General features: G+C 35.7%; 1 protein-coding gene across 1 annotated transcript in view; it reads left to right on the top strand.

The window, feature by feature from the left end:
- The window catches only part of TAF4B (TATA-box binding protein associated factor 4b), a gene marked incomplete at its 5' end in the record, with an annotated part of 111,714 nt that extends 89,531 nt beyond the window's left edge, over positions 1–22,183 (top strand). Inside the window, 2 exons of the mRNA XM_082852655.1 lie at positions 3,507–3,617; positions 21,969–22,183. Of these exons, the coding sequence (XP_082708781.1) occupies positions 3,507–3,617; positions 21,969–22,136 (279 nt within the window). The 3' untranslated portion in view covers positions 22,137–22,183. The remainder of the gene's footprint in view (positions 1–3,506; positions 3,618–21,968) is intronic.
- Positions 22,184–22,726: the final 543 nt, after the last annotated feature.

The raw sequence follows: 22,726 nt of genomic DNA, 5'->3' as shown, positions 1-22,726 counted from the left end.
GAGTGAAGTAAGTCAGAAAGAAAAAGACAAATACCGTATGCTAACACATATATATGGAATTTAAGAACAAAAAATGTCATGAAGAACCTAGGGGTAAGACAGGAATAAAGACACAGACCTACTGGAGAACGGACTTGAGGATATGGGGAGGGGGAAGGGTGAGCTGTGACAGGGCGAGAGAGAGGCATGGACATATATACACTAACAAACGTAAGGTAGATAGCTAGTGGGAAGCAGCCGCATGGCACAGGGATATCGGCTCGGTGCTTTGTGACCACCTGGAGGGGTGGGATAGGGAGGGTGGGAGGGAGGGAGACTCGCAAGAGGGAAGAGATATGGGAACATATGTATATGTATAACTGATTCACTTTGTTATAAAGCAGAAACTAACACACCATTGTAAAGCAATTATACCCCAATAAAGATGTTAAAAAAAAAAACAACAACTAAAAACAGAACTACCGTATGACCCAGCAATCCCACTACTGGGCATATATGCAGAGAAAACCATAATTCAAAAAGAGTCATGTAGCACAATGTTCATTGCATCTCTGTTTACATTAGCCAGGAGATAGAAGCAACCTAAGTGTCCATCGACAGATGAATGGATAAAGAAGAAGTGGCACATATATACAATGGAATATTAGCCATAAAAAGAAACGAAATTGAGTTATTTGTAGTGAGGTAGATGGACCTAGAGTCTGTCATACACAGTGAAGTAAGTCAGAAAGAGAAAAATACCGTATGCTAACACATTTATATGGCATCTAAGAAAAAAAGGTTCTGAAGAACCTAAGGGCAGGACAGGAATAAAGACGCAGACATAGAGAATGGACTGGAGCACACGGGGAGGGGGAAGGGTAAGCTGTGACGAAGTGAGAAAGTGGCATGGATTTACATATACTACCAAATATAAAATAGATAGCTAGTGGGAAGCAGCCGCATGGCATAGGGAGATCACCTCGGTGCTTTGTGACCACCTAGAGGGATGGGATAAGGAGGATAGGAGGGAGACGCAAGAGGGAGGAGATATGGTGATATGTGAATATGTATAGCTGATTCACTTTGTTATAAAGCAGAAACTGACACACCATTGTAAAGCAATTATACTCCAATGAAGGTGTTAAAAAAAAAAGTCCATAGTTTTTCTATATTGTGCTGGCCAAAATACATAGGGTTTTTTTGTGGTACGCGGGCCTCTCACTGTTGTGGCCTCTCCCGTTGTGGAGCACAGGCTCCAGACGCGCAGGCTCAGCGGCCATGGCTCACGGGCCCAGCCGCTCCACGGCATGTGCGATCTTCCCAGACCGGGGCACGAACCCATGTCCCCTGCATCGGCAGGTGGAGTCTCAACCACTGCGCCACCAGGGAAGCCCCAAAATACATTGGTTTTAAGGTAGTTCGTTGTAAATACAACCAACCTATTGTCAGTTTCCATTTTTGTTAATAGTTTTGCAAAATTTTCTTAAACGTCTGTGAGATTTCTGAAAACCAAAGTGTAATTTGCAGAGTGAGAGAAAATGTTTTCCTATATAGGTAGTGGAATTTGATGACAGAGGTCAATTTTAAAACTATTTATTTGGTGTGACTGTCGTGCAGATGCCATTTCTCTATAGGGAAAGACTAAAATATAGTTTGTTGTTTGATTTGTGCTGCAGGGTAGATTAATTAAAATTATATTTTGTCACCTACAAGTTCTATGTTGTGACAGCATCAGACTCTAAAACTATATATTTTATTTAAAAGGCCAGCATTAACAAAAGATGGTTTATAACTCCTGAAAATAGTTTTCTAGCAATTTATATATAAGTAAATATACAATTTAAATGAAGGATTTCTGCTCTGTTATTTGGGGAACAAATGGAAAATGGTTCCTAGTTCATTTTCTTTAGTTAAGTGTTTTCTGCTTTGCTGGATTCAGTTACCTATGGCTTATTCTTTGTCTTTCCTCTGATATAAAATAATTTGAAGTGATCTTTACTTTGTGTCTCTCTGAGACTGCCTATTTCATCATAAATTGTTTGCTTCTTTCATCTAGGCTTTTTTTTTTTAATGTTAAAAATTTAGTTAGTGTTCTTTTAGAAAAATATTCTCAGGATAACTTTATGGTTCCCCAATAGGTTACTTTCAGTTGACTATCTTGGAGTCTGATCTTGTTTGAATATTTATCTAGCAACCAGTGCCAGGTTCTTTCTTCTGTCTTCTCCACACTAATAAGATTTCGGTGGGAATTAAGCCTGCTTCCTTTTCCAGAAAAACTTAGCAACCTGTATAGTGATATTTTATTTTGACTTTTTCACCTTGTTTTTTTTAAAGAATACATTTGACACTTACTTGCCTTCGTGAAATGATGCTATGTTTCATGCATTTATTTCCCAGTTTTAATATCTTAAATTTATCTACCTTAATGAGGCATCTTTGATGGGTGCCCCTGAATAGTTTAGTGCCCAAATACTAAAAAATTATACCTTGTAGATTTGGTCATTTGGGTTAGGCATAATGAAAGCTGTACAACAAAACAATACTAACTCACTTTCAATTGTTGACATGAAGATAGATACAGAGTAAATCCGTAAGAAAGTGTGATATATTGAAAAGGTTTATAATGAGAACACTTGGCTCTGCGTTCTGTTTCTACCACTTATTATTTGTGTGACCTTTATGAAGTTTTCCCAATTTCTTAAAACCTCACTTTCTCCCTTAGTTATTAAAAAAAAAGTATATGTATAATTTTCATGTTATTATAGCAATTAATATATAACTTTCAGTGTCGTTGTAAGAGTTAACTGAGTTAATTTTAAGGAAGTGCTTTGTAAATCATACAGCATAGAACTGTTTCCTATAATATACAGGAACTATTTTTAAGTACCGTTGACCTTTGAACAACACAGGTTTGAATTGCGTGGGTTCCCTTTTATGCATGTTTTGTTCACTAAGTACCTACTACAGTGCTACACGATTCTCAGTTAGTTGAATTAATGGATGCAGATACGTGGATATGGAGGAACCTCGGATGTGGAGAGCCAACGATAAGTTACATGTGAACCTTCTACTGCATAGAGGGTCTGCACCTCTACCCCCCACATCTGTTGTTCAAAGGCCAACTGTAATTCTCTCTTATTCCAAAAAGTTTGACTGTATTTTGGCCACTTTCCCTCCAATTTACCGTTCAACTTATTCTTCAGGCATTTCTTAACCTGTGCTTAAACTAAGGAGAGCTTAAGCTCTAGGGGTACTTCTTTTCTTCTTTTTCTTCTATTCCATACTTCTTCCTTACCTAAATTCTGCCTCTTCTATTTAGAGATTCAGGAATAAAGAGTTTGTTAGAGGAAAGGGATCAAGAAATGATGTACTGTTGGCTGTTAGGGAAATCTGATATTTATTTTACACTGTCACGTATTTAGTAAAGAACAGAGAAGTGGGCTTAGTGATCAGTTTCTTTCCCCCTTTGAGCATCGCTGTGTGTAAACGTTGATTTTTTTCTTTTTTTTAATTCCATCTTCTAGTTACAACAGTTGGAGCTCGCGCAGATACAGCATAGAGATGCTAATCTCACAGCTCTTGCAGCTATTGGACCAAGGAAGAAGAGACCACTAGAATCCGGGTCTGGAAGTGAGGTATTGAAATAATGTTTGTTTATTTTATTTTTCATGTCAAAAAAGCAAGCCTAAAGGAAGCAAAGAATGCAAATTTACTCTGCCTTGCACACTGTTGCTGTCAAATAGTTGTTAAAACTCTCCTTTGCCTCTTTTATAAAATCTTAATTTTTGCTTGGTTTTTTTGGGGGGTTTTTTTTTTTTTTGGCGGTACGTGGGCCTCTCACTGTTGTGGCCTCTCCAGTTGCGGAGCACAGGCTCCGGACGCACAGGTTCAGCAGCCATGGCTCACGGGTTCAGCCGCTCCGAGGCATGTGGGATCTTCCCGGACCGGGGCACAAACCCATGTGCCCTGTATCGGCAGGTGGACTCTCAACCACTGCGCCACCAGGGAAGCCCAATTTTTGCTTGTTTTTAAAAATATATATCACATTGAACTTTACTCCTACTAATTACTTATTTTATACTTTTTCCTATCCCCCATCTCTAGTTATACTGAATCTCACTATCGCAGTTTCTTCTGTACACTCTTTCAGGCAGTTTTATGTAATTTTCTCCCCGCTGTGTATCTAAATCCAGCTCATCTGTTAAAATCAAGTCTGCCCTCTCATTTCTATTATGAACCTTGACTCTGCATACCCACACTGACTTCTCCTTTTCTCAGCACATAATGTGTTTGCACGGCATTAATCATTCTCTGCTCCTCGCGTGCGTGTTTTCTCTTCTGTGAGATTATGAATTTCTTGAGCAAGACTATAATCCTTTTCCTTTGTATCTCCCACAGGACCGAGCACATACATATTCAATAAATATCATTAATGTTTGATTAACACCAAGGAAGGATCTTACTTACATCTTTAGAGCAATTATTTGCTGTAGTGATAGATTTTCAGATCGGTTATCAGGGCTGAGATACAGGTTCGATAAGAGCCCTGAGCTAGGTCAGCAGTAAAGGAACCACAGCTCGTCTGTTGTGCTCTGTAAAACTTAAATGTGCTTTGAGACAAGCTCCTCCCAGTGCTGACCCTAAACACTGATGTTTCCTAAATGAATGACAATCATCTCAATAGAAGAAGGATTTTAAAAGTCTAGTTCTTTTTATTAATAAAAGTGTAATGAATGCAATATGTTCACATGCAAAAAAAAATTCATAGTATAAAAATGTTTGAAGAAAATAAATGTTTCCTCCTCACAGATTTCTAGTCCCCCATCTCCTGCCCAGCCAGATGTAACCACCATTAAGATTCTCACATATCCTTCTAGAATTCGTTGTGAATATGGGCATGTATCTCATGTGCCTTCACAAATCCACATTTGATTTTGTTTTTACTAAATACAGTCAAACTGTGTCTATTGTTCTGCTCTTGATACTTTCCCCCTTTTCCGTAATATCTCTCATATAATTTATCTCCATACTTTTTAAAGGTATATGACATTACTGTGTTTAGATAAATAATGTATTCAACCAGTTCTCTAATGGAAATGTAGGTTGTTTCTGGGTCTTTGCTTTTATTGCCTCAGAGAGCATCCTTGTACTTACCTTGTTGTGTGCTTGTCCAACGTAACTATAGACTAAATACCTAGAAATGGAATACCTGGGTTAAAGGGTGTGCATTAATAGGAAAACCTTTTTGGAAAAATTCAAACATACTCAAAGCTAGAGTAGTATGAATCCCCTACACACCTACCATCCTGCTGCAACTACTATCAGTTTATGCCTAATTCTGTTTTATTTATATCTACACCAACCTTCTCAGGTAAGTTTTTCACTTCAGGTTATTTTAAAGTCAGTCCTAGACTTAATATCATTTTACCCATAAATATTATTTGTTGCTTTTCATTTTTGATAAATATTTTAAAATTACCTCCTGAATGAGTTGTATCAGGCTTTATATCCATTAGTGCCTGTTTTCTCACACTCTCATTTAACACTGGGGATTCTCTTTGCCATCTGATGGTTGAAAATGCAATTTTTAATAGAGTGTTTAAATTATGAATGAAATAGAGCAATTTTTTCATGTGTATATTGGCACTTTCAATTTACCTTTTCCCCACTGAGTGATATTTTTTAATAGATTAAGAAAATGGAACACTCCACACCTCCCTCCACTTTCCTTTCAGTTTGTCTGGGCTTTATTCATCTAAAAGTTTGTATTTTCTTAAATTAAAAAAAAATCAGTCTTCTGCTTTTGTCCTCCTGGGGTTCTATTGTGTTTGGAAAGCCCTTTCTTAATAATTAGACTTATGTGTTAGTATTTTATCATTTCAGCTTTTAAGTATAAATCTTTGGTTCACTCAGAATTTGTTTTGAATAAGAGTTGAGATCTGGATTTACCTTTACTCCCTCACGTCCCCCTCATTCTCCCCCAGGCTAGCAGATTGTCCCAACACTGTTTACTCAATGATTCTTTCCCCACTGATTTGAAATGCCACCTTTATCACAAACAATTTTGTGTCAAATACAAATTCCCATATGTATTTGAGACTGTTTCTGTATACTCTGACCCAGTGCTAGCTAACAGAACTTTCTGTGATGAGAATGTGCTGTCTGTGCTGTCCTCAGCAACTACATATGGCTGTTGAGCAGTTGAGCTGTGGCTAGTGTGATTGAGGAAATAGTTTTAATTTTTTTAATTAATGTAAATTTTAATAGTCACATGTGACTAGCACCTACCATATAAGTGCAGCAGGACCAGTCTAGTGATGTATATCTGTTTATGGCTCTTTATGTATTAGTACCAAATCTTTCTTTTTAACCATCTTAACCATTTTTAAGTGTACAGTTCAGTAGTGTTGAGCATATTCACATTGTTATGCACCACATCTCCAGAACTTTTTCATCTTGCAAAATTGAAACTCTATACCCATTAAACAACTCCCCATCTTCCCTTTTCCCAGCCCCTGGTAACCACCATTCTACTTTGATTCTATGAATTTGACTACTTAGATAGCTCATGTAAATGGAATCATTTAGTATTTGTCTTTTTGTGACCTCAAGGTTCCAAATCTTAGTATATTTTAAAATATGGTAACACTAGTCCAGTAGAGTTTTTTATGTTCATACTTCTCTAGCACAGGACAACCCACTGCCCTTTATTTTTGGTCTATTTGTATGTAAATGTGTAAATATTTTATTAAAAGTGGGGCATGCTATTTCATCATTAAGCGTATTCCTATAAATATGGCCTAGTTAGCATAGTTTTTTCTTTTTGGCAAGAACAGTTACTTGTAATTTTTTTTCATCTACATAAAGTTATTCTTTATAATATTATAATTCCTTTGAGAAAGAGCTACAGGGATGTCTAAGTTCCTGCCGTACTTTTTGATAATGGTAGCTTTATACAACAAATTCTGTTAAATGTTTGCTTCGTGGGGAAGCATCATAGCATCATAAGTACATAATAGTTTGGACTCAGTCAAATCTGGGTTTGGTTCTTGACCATTAAGTTTTGTAACCTTTGACAAGTTCTTTAAACCTCTTACCTCAATTATCCCCATCTGGAATATGGGTATAATACCCACCTTACAATGTTTTAAGGATTGGATTATGTAAAGTGCTTAATTAGTTCCTGGCCTCAAGTACAGGCCTAATAAATTGTCGGCTTTGTCATCATAGTAATAGTACCATAATTTTAGCTTTTAATAGAATTTTATAAGTAGTATTAATGATCCATAGTGAATTTGAACTGTTAATCATTAATCTCTTCAAAGCTTCATTTTTATGTCTCATTTGAGTTCGTCACAAATCTCAGAAACATTAAATGTTCCCTGGTTTCTAATAATCAGAGATTTTAAAGAATTTTTCATCGGTTGTATGTTTGAATCTGAGAAAGTCCATAGGTTACAGGGGGGAAAATGAAATATACTGTTGATGTTCAAAACAGTGATTAAAAAAATATCAGTTTATATGATTTATCTATTAGCATTAAAATATAAGCTTATTTAATTTTTAAATTTCAAAACAGATGTGTTCTAACTTGGCTATAAATATACTGAAGTGTGTGTTTGCTTGGTGCTTCTTCAGTTTTGAGAACTTAGGCCTGTATGTTTTCCCCTTTATTCCTGGACTTTAAACTTCGATCGTTGTCAGACTTTTACTGAATTATAACAGCGAGTACTTTTAAGTAATGCCAACCTGAATTGAAAATATCCATTTCTTTAATGAGTTGGTGACATTTTAGTACAATCCTTATTTTGAAATTAGCTGAAAACTATTTTTTTGTTGATTTTTATTCACGGTGTTTTAACTTCAAAGGTAATTTTCTTTGAAAAATGGGAAACTAGAGAGAACCCTGCTGTATGCTCTTTCAGTGTTTACATATACTGCTGATTGATTTGCCCCTCCAATCACTTAAATTGCATGAATCAGGATTGTTAAAAACCCTTTAAAGATTCAGGTTTTTTGTTCTCTCACAAATAACACAAAATTGATGTATGAAACCATTTAGATTTTTAATATTCTATACCTTGAAGACTGAGGGTCCACTTTTTGTCTGCCTCTTTCTTTATAGATGGGAACCTGAAATCTTACCTGCTTGATTTGAATTTACTAGAATAAGCATATAATCCCAGAGGGGAGTGAGGTAGAGTCTTGCTCTTTGAAGAGTAAAATCCTTAGTTCAAATGCAGGTTTTTAGTACTGAAGGGAAGAGGTTTCAGTTTGGAAGATTGCATAAAACGGTGATTTTAAAAAATGTAAAATTCAGAGAATTAAATTTAGAACGTTCAGCATTCATAGATTGTAATTTTTGTTGATAATAAATCAACAATAATAAATTTGGTGAAATTCGTTTTAGACCTTCTTCCTTTAGTATATTTTTCTATTATGTAAAACAAAGCAAAACTGGCTCTTATCCTTTAAAAAATCTTTCTAGTTGTACAATTTATACATTAAACTATCCTCTGTGTAGATTTACATTGATATTCTCAGAAGTCTTGGTAGAGTTGAATAGCATCAGCTCCTGTCTCCTCATGTTAACCTGGCAAAAAGCAACAAGTACCAATTATCATTTAGAACCAAATTATTTGTTTCATAAGCCTGTTGGCTCTGGGGGTGGGGGGATTTAAAATTTACTACTTTGGAGTATTTAATTTGTCCTTAATTTACTGCTGTGTGTTGAAGTTATATATAAGAATATATGCATATGAAATTAGTTCTTAAATTAACATAGGCTGTACAGATACCTATGCAGTAATCTAGAACCTACTTAAAGATTTACAGTGTTTCTATGTGTATGTCATGTATGTATACGCTGAGGTGATGTGTTTGGGGTTCTTTGGAATGTTGTCATTAATAACTTTACTTCCTGCATTGATTTTAGGTCCTTGGATTATAAAGGCTCTATCTTTTCTCTATTAGCAATACTTTCAAATAGTTCACCTAACTTAATGAGCCAACCATCATAACAATATTTCTTTATTTTATTGAAAATAAAGATAGGTTTTATTTTAACCTTATAACATATTGGCTTGAAAATGCTGATATTTCTTTTAAAAGTAAGTGGTTACAGTGCCAGATCAACTACATGATGCTTATAGTATTGCTATACCTGGTATGTGTTGCTTAAAATAGTGTTCATTTGCTAACCAAAACAAAGAAATTATTACTATATAGATAAGTGTATGTCCTTTCTATCTAGAAGCAGGTTAAAGTACTACCCTGTAAAACTGTAAGAATTTTAGAGGAAGATAATGAGGAGAAAGGGCTTTTTTAAAACGTTTCTTAGCAATAAATAGAAAATTTGGTTGAATCAGAATTGCTTTCAGACAAACATATTTTTTTTCCACAGCTGAATTCTAATTCAGAGATAAATGTTAGATATTGATAACAATTTTGCTATATCTCCCTACAATTAAAGGTGCATTCCTAAAATTCATTTCTTCTTTATTGTACTTTTTAAATTTGTATACCTTGAAAACAAGGCATTTCAGTTAGGCATACTTGTAAATATTTTTAAAACAAGCATTCTTTAAATATTATTAGCCAAGCAAATATTATTTGGATAGAACCTATAAAATGATTCTGCTGCAGAGCCCTAAATCTATATTCTTAACCATTTATGTTTAGTGGTCTCACTATAACATTAATAATAGAAATTATCACATTGCAGTATTTTATGAGTAGGCTTAAGAAGGTGAGAAAGGACCATTTTAGAATAATGTGTTGAATTCCATTGGCAAGAATATTTCATGCTACAGCTTACAGAAGAGTGATTTCTGAGAAAGTTTCATTAATTTTTACATGTATTTAGAGATGAACTTTTGAAAAAATCCTGTACCTCAAATAGTATTCCACAGCAGTTTGCTATAGATATTATTAGAACTTCTGTATATAGAACTTGAGGGTCTTGTGATAGATCTATTGTAGCAACTTACCTTTCCCTTTAGCTCCAATTTGATGTTTAAAGTATTAGAGTACTTTGATTTTGGGGGGACAAGGTAGGGAGAGGGAAGGCAGTTTTCAGAAGACTGTGGGCAAACTGCAATAAAAAAAATCAGGATAAAGAAATAAATGATGTTGCTATAAAGGAAACAATAGAGCTTTAAGCATCTTTCCATATGTTTTCTTTGTTATTTTAGCCTGTGTGTAGGTGCCCTAAAACAGAATGTCTCTACTCTGCTAGATGCCTAGTCCTCTGAAGGGCAAAGTACACCATTAGGGCCTAACCTGTTTTAGGTTAAAGATATCTTAGGGTTTGAAAATTCATTTATGTGAATTTTTTGGCACCTAGTATACAACTTTGAAAATCAGGTGGGAAATAAAGGTTTTTTTAGAAACTAAACTGAAATTGTTTGAAGAAAAATCACAAGTTACTATGAAGCAGTGTAAAAAGTAATAAAACTCATTGTGTTTTGAAAAAAAATTTTTCTTGAGCTGTTATAATTTTCTTCTTAAGAAAAAGAAAAATAATTGTAGTTACTTCATAGACAGCCAGAAATCACCTGAGCATTCTGCTAATTTGAATATATCTGAGAAAAAATTTATCAGAGTCATAGTAGCACAAACATTTGCCTGTCCTCATGATTTAATACTATATCCTCAGTGTCTTAGGATGTCTTTGAGCATTCAGGAAAAGAATTGCTTACTGGAGTCCAAGAACTATCTCTGAGATGCTGAAGAAGTCTGTGTGGTGGGTAGCCATTTTTTTTCCCTCCATGCTAATCCTAACAACAGTATTCTCTGTCCCTCTCTCATTATTTCTGTTCTTTGGTGGTGCGCCCCTTCAAGGAAGTGGAAGTTAGCGAGTTAAGTGCCAGGTAATGATGTACCTGTTTTTTAAAACAAGCACTCAGCATTAGCTTCCTGCTCATAGACAAAAATGAAGTCTGGGGAAGACGGGATGTCCTGGAAAGGCAGTGATGGCACCAGAGAGTGTTCTGTCCAAGAACGGATGGAACTTTGCTGGTTTGTGTGTGTCTGTATCAGATAAGAGGAAATATCAGGAGGCACAGTTAAGATGGATTCCATTGCTTTGTCTTCTTCAGAGGAAGATGATTAGGGAATTTCTGGACTTAATTATTTCCCCCATTATTACTTTTCCAAGAATCTTCAACATGGAGCAGGCTAGGGCTTCCAAAGCACTAGACGTGTGGTGGTCTCAAACACAGACTCCCCCACACGTTTCTTTGTACCTGCCAGAAAATATTATTTTGTTCTTATTTCTTGACTTTTCTTCTCTCTTCCCACCCACCTTTATATAAGGATAGTTGTATAGAATTATTAAAATCAAAGCTCTTTGGAATATAATATTTAGAATAGATTTCAGTGATAACTTTCTTCCATTGTTTAAACTAGTATGAATTTACCTAGGTATGGTAAGATCCTTTCCAATGCTTGCAAGTTTCTTATGAAGTCTAAATTTCTCTGAAATGAAGAAGACTCAGTTTCTAGAAGAGTACTATCAGAAGGTAGATTATACATTCAACAAATGATTATTGATTTTGGGGGGAAGAAAAATGTCTGTTATACTTTTAAGATAGTACTGCTTAAAGCAAGGGGAATAGAGTAGATAGCTTTTTATTTGGGAGAGAAGAGTGTTAACTGATCATGTTGAAAATGTCAAAATAGTATAAAAGAGTATTACAAACAGCTCTTAAGTTTCTTGGGTTATGCTTTCCAAAATTATCCATGCATGTATTAGGTTAAACCATATGAACTTGCCGTTTTCATAGGTGAAAAACTATCAAGTATTGGCAATTTTATATAGTTCTACCTAATATAATCAAATATATATATATTTACAATTGCATATATAATAATAGTTTACTTTTAGCAAGCACTTAGAATGTATTATCTTGGTTAGTCCTTGTAACGCCTTTGTAAAATCATACTGTTATTTTCCCTAAATGAAAAAGTTGAGGTATAGGGAAGATTACTTTTCCAGAGTTCCACAGTTAGTAAGTGGAGAAGCCCAGATACACGTCCAGAGAATTTGATGTTTGTCTGTGCTCTTAATTACTATAATGGGATCATCCTAAAAGTACTGTTTTACAATTTGTGAAGCACTGCATCTTGGACATTTTTCCATACTGGTACATACTTTTGTGCCGTAATTCTTTGATCCACTGATAGACATTTAGAATATTTTCATTGGTTTATTATAAACAGTTAACATCCTCTATCTTCCTGCACCCATTTATTTTGCCAAATTGATTTCTAGAAATGGAACTTCTGGGTCAAAGGGTATACACATCTTAAATTTTAATAGATATTTCCATAATACTTTCCAAAAACTTTGTGCCAGTTTCCACCACTGTGTGAATGCCTATTTTCCCATTCCCTTTTAGCAACAGATGTGATCAGTCATTTCAAAATATTCTAGTCGCTACAATTTTTCCTTTATTGTATCTCTACCATTTCTATGTGTCCTCTTCAAAGGTTGAGGTTCTATTTCTGTATGGAAACATGGTGTCGAAGTGTGCAAAACCTCTAAAATACCTTATGAGGGAGATACTTGGGTTTTTTAATTTTTATTTAAGCATTAAAATTATTTACGGACTTTTTTTTCATAACTTAGAAATGTGTGTATTTTGAAATAGAGAACTGAGTTGAATTCTTATGGGTATTTGAATGATTGATCTTACACAGATGTCATTTTATTTACCGTATTTACTAGTTTTCATTATTTGAGGATCTGAGTAGATTATAATTGAAATATTAAGCCTGAAATGATTTGAGGAAACACAGCAGCTTAAAATCTACTAGGGGACAAACAGAATTAGAGATTTCAGATTTCAGATTACAGATCTGTTGTCATCTAACACCTTCTATAAATATCATATAGATTCATTAGAATTTAGAGCATTATTACTTTAGATAAAGAAGCAGCTTTTTTATGTTTTGAGATATATTTTTCACATTTTATTTTGCTCACACTTCCATAAACAAATATGCCTCTTTTTTGTAAATGACTTAAACATAAATCTGAATTTTAGATGGATCTTTAAAATTTTCCAGAGATTTAAAGTCTGACACCTTGTCAGCTATCTTCAGGGACCCCCTGTGAAATAAGTTGAATTGCACATTATGGGTTTATCTTCCCTCCTTCCCAAATCCCCCTTAAATGTTAGTAAAGGAGTGAAAATGACATAAATACATAAGAATAAAGAAGAGAGGAGAAATCAGCAATAAAATTATTTGGTAGTTTAAATGACAGTAAATTTCTCTCTGAAATATTCCGAAATAAAATGTTCAGATTTTCAACTAATGTTACCAGTGAAAATCCAGGTTTACATGGAAAACAATGTATCTGCCTTAAGCATTGCAACAGTACCTATTTAGAGTATGTTGTTGAATTCCTATTTATGCATTTTTTCCTAAGAATTGTGGAGAGTATTGAAAAGAATAAATATAAGTTGTTTTTGAAATGTTTATTTGAACTTGTTTGTTTGACTTACCAGACTGTGCCATTATTTGGATTTTTGTTGAGATAAAATTCACATACCACACCTCATCATTTTAAAGCGTGCAAGTCAGTACAGTTGGCCCTCCATATCTGCTGGATTCCACATCCATGGATTCAACCAACCATGGATTGAAAATATTTGGGGAAAAAAATTCCAGAAAGTTCCAAAAAGCAAAACTTGAATTTGCTAAGTGCTGGCAACTATTTACATAGCATTTACATTGTATTAGGTGTTATAAGTAATCTAGTGGTGATTTAAAGTATGCAGGAGGTTGTGTGGAGGTTATATGCAAATGCTATGCCACTGTATATAAGGGACTTAAGCATCCACAGGTTCTGGTATCCATGGGAGGTCCTGGAACCAATATACCTAGGGACAACTGTATATTCACATAGCTGTGCAACCATCTGTCTCTATGGATTTACTTGTTCTAGGCATTCATATAAAAGGAATTATATAATATTTGGCCTTTTGTATCTAATTTCTTTGACTTAGCATAATGTTTTCAAGATCCATCCATATTGTAGCATGTATCAGTACTTCATTCCTATTTATGGTTGAATAATATTCCATAAGTTGTTTTCTTTTCTTTTAACTATAATGGTACATTTGTCTATGTTTACCTGTCGATTTTTGCTTCTTTTATTTGATGGTCTTACTAAGTGCAAACACATTATGTCTTTTTGATGAATTGCTCCCTTTTGTCATTGTGAAATTGTTCTCATTTCTAATATTCCTTGTCTTAAAGTTTACTTTGATATTATTATAACTACACCAGCACTTCTTATGCTTAGTATTAGCATGATTTATCATTTCTCCATTCTTTTACTTCCAGCCTATCTGTGTCTTTATTTAAAGCTGGTTTCTTATGAGTAGCATGTAATTGAGCTTTGGATTTGTATCCAGTCTGAAAATTTATTTGGACTGTTTAGTCCATTTACATTTAATGCAATTATTACTATGATTAGATTTGAGTTTACCATCTTGCTATTTTCTGTTTGTCCCTCTGTTTTTTTGTTTCTCCTTTGTTGTCATCTTTTGAGTTAACCAAGTAGTGTTTTAGTATACCATTCTATATACTCTTTTGGCTTTTTAACTATATCTTTTTTTTTTTTAATGGTTGCTTTACAGATCTGTTTAAAGGTACAATATGTATCCTTAACTAATTATACTCAATCTTGAATTAATGCCACTTCATATATCATGTAAAAACCTTTTAACTATATAATTCCATTATACAAATTCCTCCCATCCTTTGTGCTATTGTTGTCACCTGTTTTACTTATGCATATGTTTTAACCTCCATAGTACATTGTTATCACTTGGTCATATATCTCTTAAAGAACTTATGAAAATAAAAACAGCTTTTTAATGTTTACCATTTCTAGTGCTCTTTCATTTTTCCTGTAAATTCATATTTCTTTCTAGTATCATTTTCCATCTGTCTGTATGCAATTCATCAACTCCAGAATTACCAGAGTTTTAATTAAATAAACCTAAAGCTACTATTAATACATTTAAATATACTGGTAAATCTACCTTTAGTTGTGAGGCACAGCAATCCTTACTGATGTTGTAGGTTTTTTTAACATTTACAATCCTTCAAGGATAAAATTAAAGTTGGCTCTGAAAGAAAAATCTTTAACTGGCAGTCCTTTAAAGAAGTTAGCATAAAATAATAGATAAAACTTAGTTCTGGACATAGGTTACTTGAGTTTTCAAAGGACTTTGTGTCTTAATTAAAGGTAAAGAAAATTACGAGAGTATAAAGAGGAAAGTCCTGCTGACACAGGCTTTTCAACTTGCAGTAAGTTACTGCTTTTCAGAATTGACATTTATTTGGTTATTTGCTGTTCTTGTGTGTTGTATTACTTGGTGGGTTGAAGCACTTACCCACTGTTTGGAGAAAGTGGCAGAAAATAGCCTTTTGAGCAAATCCCATCTGGTGGCAGCTTGGTGGGGATGAGTAATGCTGAGGAACAAGTCATCAAAGGATTTTACCTTTCAGCTTTTCTCCCAAATTTATTTGGCTTAAAGCTAAGAATGACAGCAGGATCTTGATTTAAAATGTCCAAAGCCCGTAATATGGCTCATTTTCACTATTTGGTCATTCATATAACTGATGATATTGGGTGACACTTGATGCATAATTGTACTACAAACGTTGATTGGATACCAGCTAAGTGCCATATATATAAAATATTCACAGGTACAAAATCCTTCCTTTCCAGTGAGTGAGAAAGTTAAAGAGGTTGTTGCATTGCACTGAATACACGTGACGGTAAAGTAGAGAGTACAGCTAAAATACACAGGAGTTGCACCTAATCTAGACCTGGGGTGAGTCTGTGTTTGTAGCATTGGGGAAACAGGTTACCTGAGTTGAGTCTTAAAGGACTTAGTCGAGTGATGTGATGTAAGGATAGGACAGAGAGATTGGAGAAGGAGTTCCAGGAGGAGAGAATTAACTGTCTGGAACAAAGAGGAAAAAACATTCTATGGCATGATCAATAGTTTGAGATAGGAAGAAAGGAATGAGAGATGAGAATGTGGGGAGAAGCTTTGGTATGCTCATGGTTGACTGTAGTTGTCATGCTTAAATACTTGGACTTGGTCCTAGAGGTGGTTTTTAGCCACTGGAGCATTTTAAACAGGAAAACGGTATTATCAGATTACTTATTTTAGAAAGATCATACTCACAGCAGTGTGAAGAATATTAATACTGGAAATAGTTTCTTAGAAGGTTGATGAAGTCATCTTAGGCAGAAGATAATGGAAGTGAAAATGTAGAAGGATGTAGATGATTTGGAAACTATTAAAGAGGTTAGAACTGATAAGAAGTGATAGATGGGATTAGAAGAAGAAAGGGTTGAGGATGACACCCAGTTTTCTGGATTAGGCATTGGAGGTGAATGGTATTACCATTCCTTTAAATGAGAAAGAGAAGAGGAGAAAGGCAGGAGTAATGATTTGAAACATGTTGAATTTAGGATACATACTTTATTAGGAAATTGAACAATGAAGCCTAGAATTTAAGAAAGTGTTCTTTTCGAGATAAAGACGTGAGTGGTCATTAGCATAGGACAACCAGTATTGTCTTCACAACTCTCATAATCACACAACTAGAATTAGAACTCAAAGCCCACGATTATACATCACATCAGTCATTTAGACATATTAATTCTATAAAGACTGTTGAAAAACAGATACTTAGAGGTGACAAAATTCTAGGGTGGAAGTTAATATGCAAGGTTGTCTGTATTCTGAAATAACTCAAAGGAATGAAAAGAAGGTGATAGAGGTGAGGGATGTGTTACTTCATAAATTCTTCTTGTTGACCAGCAGAGGGCAGGCAGTCTCACAACTCAGTATTTTCTGCTCTGTGCTGCCCTTGAGGCCTAGAAGCTCAGGTCTTTCAAACAGATTTCCAGTGATCTTATTACATTATTACACTAAGGCCAGGCATCCAGGACACTTTTATTTATCTTTGCTACCAAGACTTAGAAGATGTTTGATTTTTGTTCTGGAACCAGATTTTCTTTCCACCCCCTGTGCCCTATGTCTAGTTCTTATTTTTGCTTAAAGTTGGAGACTTGAGTCATCCCTTAAGAGCTGCCATGGTGACATGGGGTTAGAATAAATCAAGTAGAGAGTCTGAGAAATATAAAGGATCTTTGCCTTTTAGAGGTTAAAATGCCCAACTCTTGTTCCTGGTCGACTGTTAAGATTCAGGGACACGTTTGTGTTTTCTTGGTCTTATGATTCAGGGACTAGAATGGAAGGAATGGACATCAGCTCCTGCAGACAGTACTGATAAGTGTGGTAGGTCCTCCACTGTTTGAGCTGAGGAGCTTGTGAAAACCTTCCTGTCCCAGGATACATCCCTCATCCATTTGCCATATGTCTGTAATGCCCATTAGTTTACTTTTTAGCTTTAAACATTCAAAGCTCAACTAAAATTTAAAAATTTCTCTAGGAGGGACAAGGTTAGTGTGGCAGGACAAATTATTTAAATTAGGACTTATGAGAATAGGGCATTTAAACTAGGGGATGGAAAAAAAGATCTGGAACTAGGATTATACTGTTTCCTGTTTATAAACCTTCAATGCCTCCCAACTGACAAATGACATTTATAGACTGTATACTGTATGCCAGGCATTGTTCTCATTTAATCCTCAGGCCAACCCTGTGAGATAATTACAGTTACTGTCCCTATTTTGCAGATTAGGAAACTGAGGCACAGAGAAGTTAAGTAATTTGTCTGAGTTTCCTTATGGAGGAGACAATGTGTATTCACCACCATTCAGTCCCCCTGTATATCTTATGCTGCCAGAACAGTTCCTTTGCCCATAGTAGGCGCCCAGTAACCCAGATAACTTTTGAATTGAATCAGTACATGGGCTAGCATGAACTAGTTAGTATAGCAGTAACATAATTTAAGGAAACATGGAAAAAGAAGTAGAGACACTTTTTAAAGTTTTACCCCACAGCACCTGCTCTATTAAGTTGGGGGGAAATGTGAATAATTGGTTATTTTTAATTACTTAGTGTCATTCTTAAAATGGTGTCATTGCTCTGAAATTGGTAACTGACAGTGTTCAAGTTTTCCTTATTAGAGCAAAAGCGTTTCTCAGAAGTTTCATTATAAAAATATGAAACTTTGTTTAGTGATATAATTGAACAAATTGAGGGCTAACTTAATTGACCTGGCAGTGTTGAAGAATGTTTACATTTAGGTTCGGTTACGCTTCCGAAAACATCTGTTGTACACTTAGTAAGTGAATTATTTCTTTCATCTTCACTGAATTCCATCTTCTATTTTACCCTCTATTCATCTAAGTGAAGAATTCAGATTAAGGAATATCTTCACGTAGAAAGTCGATTGGGAAAATCCTCTATTTCAGAAACAAATAGTACATTGTCCCAACAGGTTTTTTTCGTCTTCTTACAAATGGTCTCCTAACTACATTTGTGTTCTTTGGCACTGACAGTATAGTGTAACCAGAAATCAGCCCTAGGTGACTTTGGGCAAAGGACTTGGTGAGGAAGAAAATAAAAACTGATGGTGAAGGCAGGTTCGAATTTTTATGGCTCTGAGTTCCACCCGCTTTACCATGGATAATTGAGATGTAGCTGATTATTCTGGCCAGGTCAGTATGAAGCTGAAAAGTCAGATTGTGGATTTTTTCAAATCATAAGCATAGGAATAAAAATGCTATATATTTGTATCTAAGTTCAACAAAGATTAACTTTCCAAGCCAGTCACTATTTGGGGGAAGAGAATGCTGTCACCTTCATGAAGTTGTGAATTATAAAAGACATTTCTGTGGGATTACTGAATGTCCCTTGGGGTTTGTTTCATTTATAACATTGCCTCAGGCCTTCTGCTGCATCCTGTTGGAATGACCTCCTTTTCAACCCTGTGCTGGCAGCTGTGATGTGGCTCTTTCCCTGGGATCCTTCAGGCTTGTCACATGACAGACATGAACTGTGACCCCTTTGTTCCTTACCCAGATGGTCCGTTCTCCATAATTTTTTTCTATTTAACAATTTTGCCTTATCTTCTTTCCTCTTTTCCCTCTTCATTTCCCTTTGTATTTCCTACCTACACAAGACTTTTTTGGTAGCAGTTTAATTTTTTTAATTGAAGTAGGACATCAATGCAGAAAAGTACACAAATCATGAGTAAGCTCACTGAATTTTCACAGCAGAGCACACCTATGCAGACAGTACTTAGGTCAAGAAAGAGAACATCACCAGAATCCCAGAAAACCTCTACTATCCCCTTCTGGTTACCACTCTTCTCCCTTAAGGGGAATCATTATCCTGACTTCTATAGCTTTGCCTGTTTTAAAGGTTATAGAAATGGAATCAAACCATATGTATTCCTTTGCATCTGGATCCTTTCATTTAATATTTTGTGACATTTGTCCATGTTACGCAGTTTGTTACTGCTGTGTAGTATTCCATTTGTATGAATAGTCCACAGTTTATTCTACTCTTAATGGCCGTTTGGATCGTTTCTAGCTTAGGGCCATTATGAATAGTAGTGCTAAACATTCTCATACATGTCTTTTTATCAAAAGACATGACATATTTCTGGATATTTACGTAGAAATTAAATTGCCAAGAGATAGTATGTCCAACTAGCCATTTAATTTAAATATTCATATAAAACGCTAAAGGAGTGATTTTTGGCAAACTTGGTAGGGAAGATCTATAAACATATATAGATTCAGCTTTAGCATAATATATCTAATTTTTGGCTAAGAAAAAATGCCTCTAGTTAAATATACTGTAGTTTTAAATAGATAACTCCTATATACAGCAAAATTGCTGCTCAGTGCCTGGGACATTAACTTTCTTCCTAATTTGTCCTTTTATCCAGTGTTCCAAAGCTGAGTTGGTGGGCCCATTCTGTAAAAGTCTTATGAGAATATTTTGATGGTGATAATTTACAAGAGTTAAGATTATATCTGTGTTACACCACCTCTAAGTTAGTCTTTTTGTCCTTTTTTTTTAAACATGGACTTTCCAAAATTTGCTTCATGGATGCTTTTGAATGAGTCTGACCTAATGAGTATAGAAGTGGGATTGTGATATCATATCCCTTCAAAAGTGAGTAGTATCTTTGAAGGACATTTTATTCGACTGTGAGGTAAAGTCGAATGTAAGAATTCCCAGTCATTCTGTGAACATGTATGGAATTAAGTTCACTTGTTTTGACCATAGGGTTTTGGAGACCTTAAAGGGGATTTCCTTACCCTCCATCAAACTAAAACAAAGCAAAAAAAAAAAGAGAAAACCAGAAATGTAGAGGGAGTAATTAAAATTTGAAGGTTATAAAAAGATAGTAATGGAACCAGAAGATTTGCTTCCTGTGTTAGAGGAAGTCTTTTGGGTAGGGAAAGGAGGGTTGCCAACTCAATTGAGATGTTTTTGAAACAAAGTATAGTTTAAAAAAAGAAAAGAATAAAGGATTCATTTTTGCCAAATTATTCTATATCTGAGTTTTCTGTATTTTTATTTCTTCTTCCAAATCTTTTTTTTTAAATAGTGGTGTATAGACATATTGATACTTAGGAAACTTAATATCTTAATACAGAAGTTTTGGGTTTCATTCAATTTTGAAAGACATTTAGAACTCGTGTTAGTTGTTATGTTTTAAACTGGTGTATTCAATTGAGAAAATATTGCTGATAATCTGTGTTGTTCTGTATACTTTGCTAAGCCATAGAAGGTATAGAAATGATAGTCCCTGTCCTCAGAAAGCTTACAATCTAGTGGGTATGTGCTGGTGGTGGTAGCGTATACAAATTACTATAATACGATGTAAGATAATTACCACAGTAAGAATTCTTACGGGGAAGGGGAGGGTAAGTAGACCCATTTGAAATGGGTCTTAACGGATGAGTAGGTTAGCCTGGAATGGCCTTTTGCTGATCTCTGCAATGGGAAGTAAGGCTGAAGAGAAGCCAGGTAATGAGTTTGTACCTGATATGATGTATAATATGGAACAGGCTAAGAGCATTCACTTTATTATTTTTTTAACATCTTTATTGGAGTATAATTGCTTTACAATGGTGTGTTAGTTTCTGCTGGATAACAGAGTGAATCAGCTATACATATACATACATCCCCATATCTCCTCCCTCTTGTGTCTCCCTCCCACCCTCCCTATCCCACCCCTCTATGTGGACACAAAGCACCGAGCTGATCTCCCTGTGCTACGCGGCGAGCATTCACTTTAGATCAAATTAAAAGTTGAGTCCCAGCTCAGTGTTGCTGTGAGACCTTAAACAGATTGCTTTAACCTGTCTAAGCTCAGTTTCCTCACTTGATAAATGAGGACAGCACCCATGTAACGTGCTGCAGTGTTGTATGAAAGAAAGATCATGTGTGGAAGGTGCTTAACGTAGCTCTCAAAGTATAATAAGTGCTCAAGTAGCTACTCTGGACAGAGGGGAACCATTGAAGGTTTTTGAACCATGGAGTGGTGGGATCTGAACCATGTGAGGCTTTCACTTTTACTTTTATAATTGACAAACAAAAGACCGCACACATTTAAAGTGTGTAATCTGACAGGTTCTTACATATATACACACCTGTGAAATCATCGCCACAATCAAAATTATGACCACAGTCATCACTCCCGAAACTTTTGTCTCAGACCTTTAAAGAGGACAGTCTGCCCTGTGATGTGCAGCAAAGAAGGATTGAAGTGGAGAAGTCAGTTAAAAGGCTGTGGCCATGGTCCAGGTGAGAGAGAGTGACTGAGGCCATGAACTAGGTGTGCTGGCCATGGGCCTCCCCCAGGAGCCTGGGCTGCTGGAGGACAAGCTGCATCATGCTATACCTCCAGCACCTACCCCAGGGGCCAGAGGCTAGCAGGCTTTTGCTGAATTGACAGGTTCTCTCTTTATGAAAGATTGCTTATTTTAAACTTGCTTCTCCCTTTACTTTGTATAGGGTTTAAAAGACAACCTTTTTGCTTCTGGGACATCCAGCCTGACAGCCACCAAACAGTTGCTTCGTCCAAGAATCACAAGAATCTGCCTCAGGGACCTGATCTTCTGTATGGAGCAGGAGAGGGAGATGAAGTATTCCCGAGCTCTGTACCTGGCCCTTCTGAAGTGACCATGGCCCTCTCCATCCAGATCCTTGCTACTTACTGCCAAAGAAGACATAAAGAGCGGTGTCACATGGTCCTGAGATTTCGGTTTCTGGAAAATAATCACCGATAGGGAAGACCATTGTTTACAGTTATATACTTTTATTAACTCTTATGTATTCCATTAGGTTCTTAATGACTAGGAATCAGCTTCTAAAAATAGGTTGTGAAGTACGGTTTATTTACACAGAAGTAGGCATATGCCTACCAACGTGTTTAATTACAGCAAGGCTCTGTTTGTTACTCCCTCCTTCATTTGCCAAACTATTAATAGGTAAGGCGTCTTTCCCTAGTACAGCCTGCACTGAGATGCAGGGGGAAGAAAAGAAGGGTCACCGCTTACCAGGAAACTATGTATTTCATCCTACATGGAACCTGACTCAAAGCATTAGGTTTTCTGGGCTGGAATCAGAAGTTGCTTAGCAAGTTATGACAGTTGCCTTCTGTGGTTGAAGGTGACAAGCCACAGGGTAAGGCCAGTGGTGGCTTTTGTCGGCTGAGTCCCATTGTTATTAAAACATTGACAAGTGGGGATAGTTTGTGCCTGAAGTTGCTG

The sequence above is a fragment of the Leucopleurus acutus genome, assembly GCF_964270905.1.
Source record: "Leucopleurus acutus genome assembly, chromosome: 13".
NCBI lineage: Eukaryota > Metazoa > Chordata > Mammalia > Artiodactyla > Delphinidae > Leucopleurus > Leucopleurus acutus.
Note: the sequence above shows the minus strand (reverse complement) of the source record. Positions and strands in the feature narration are given on the sequence as shown.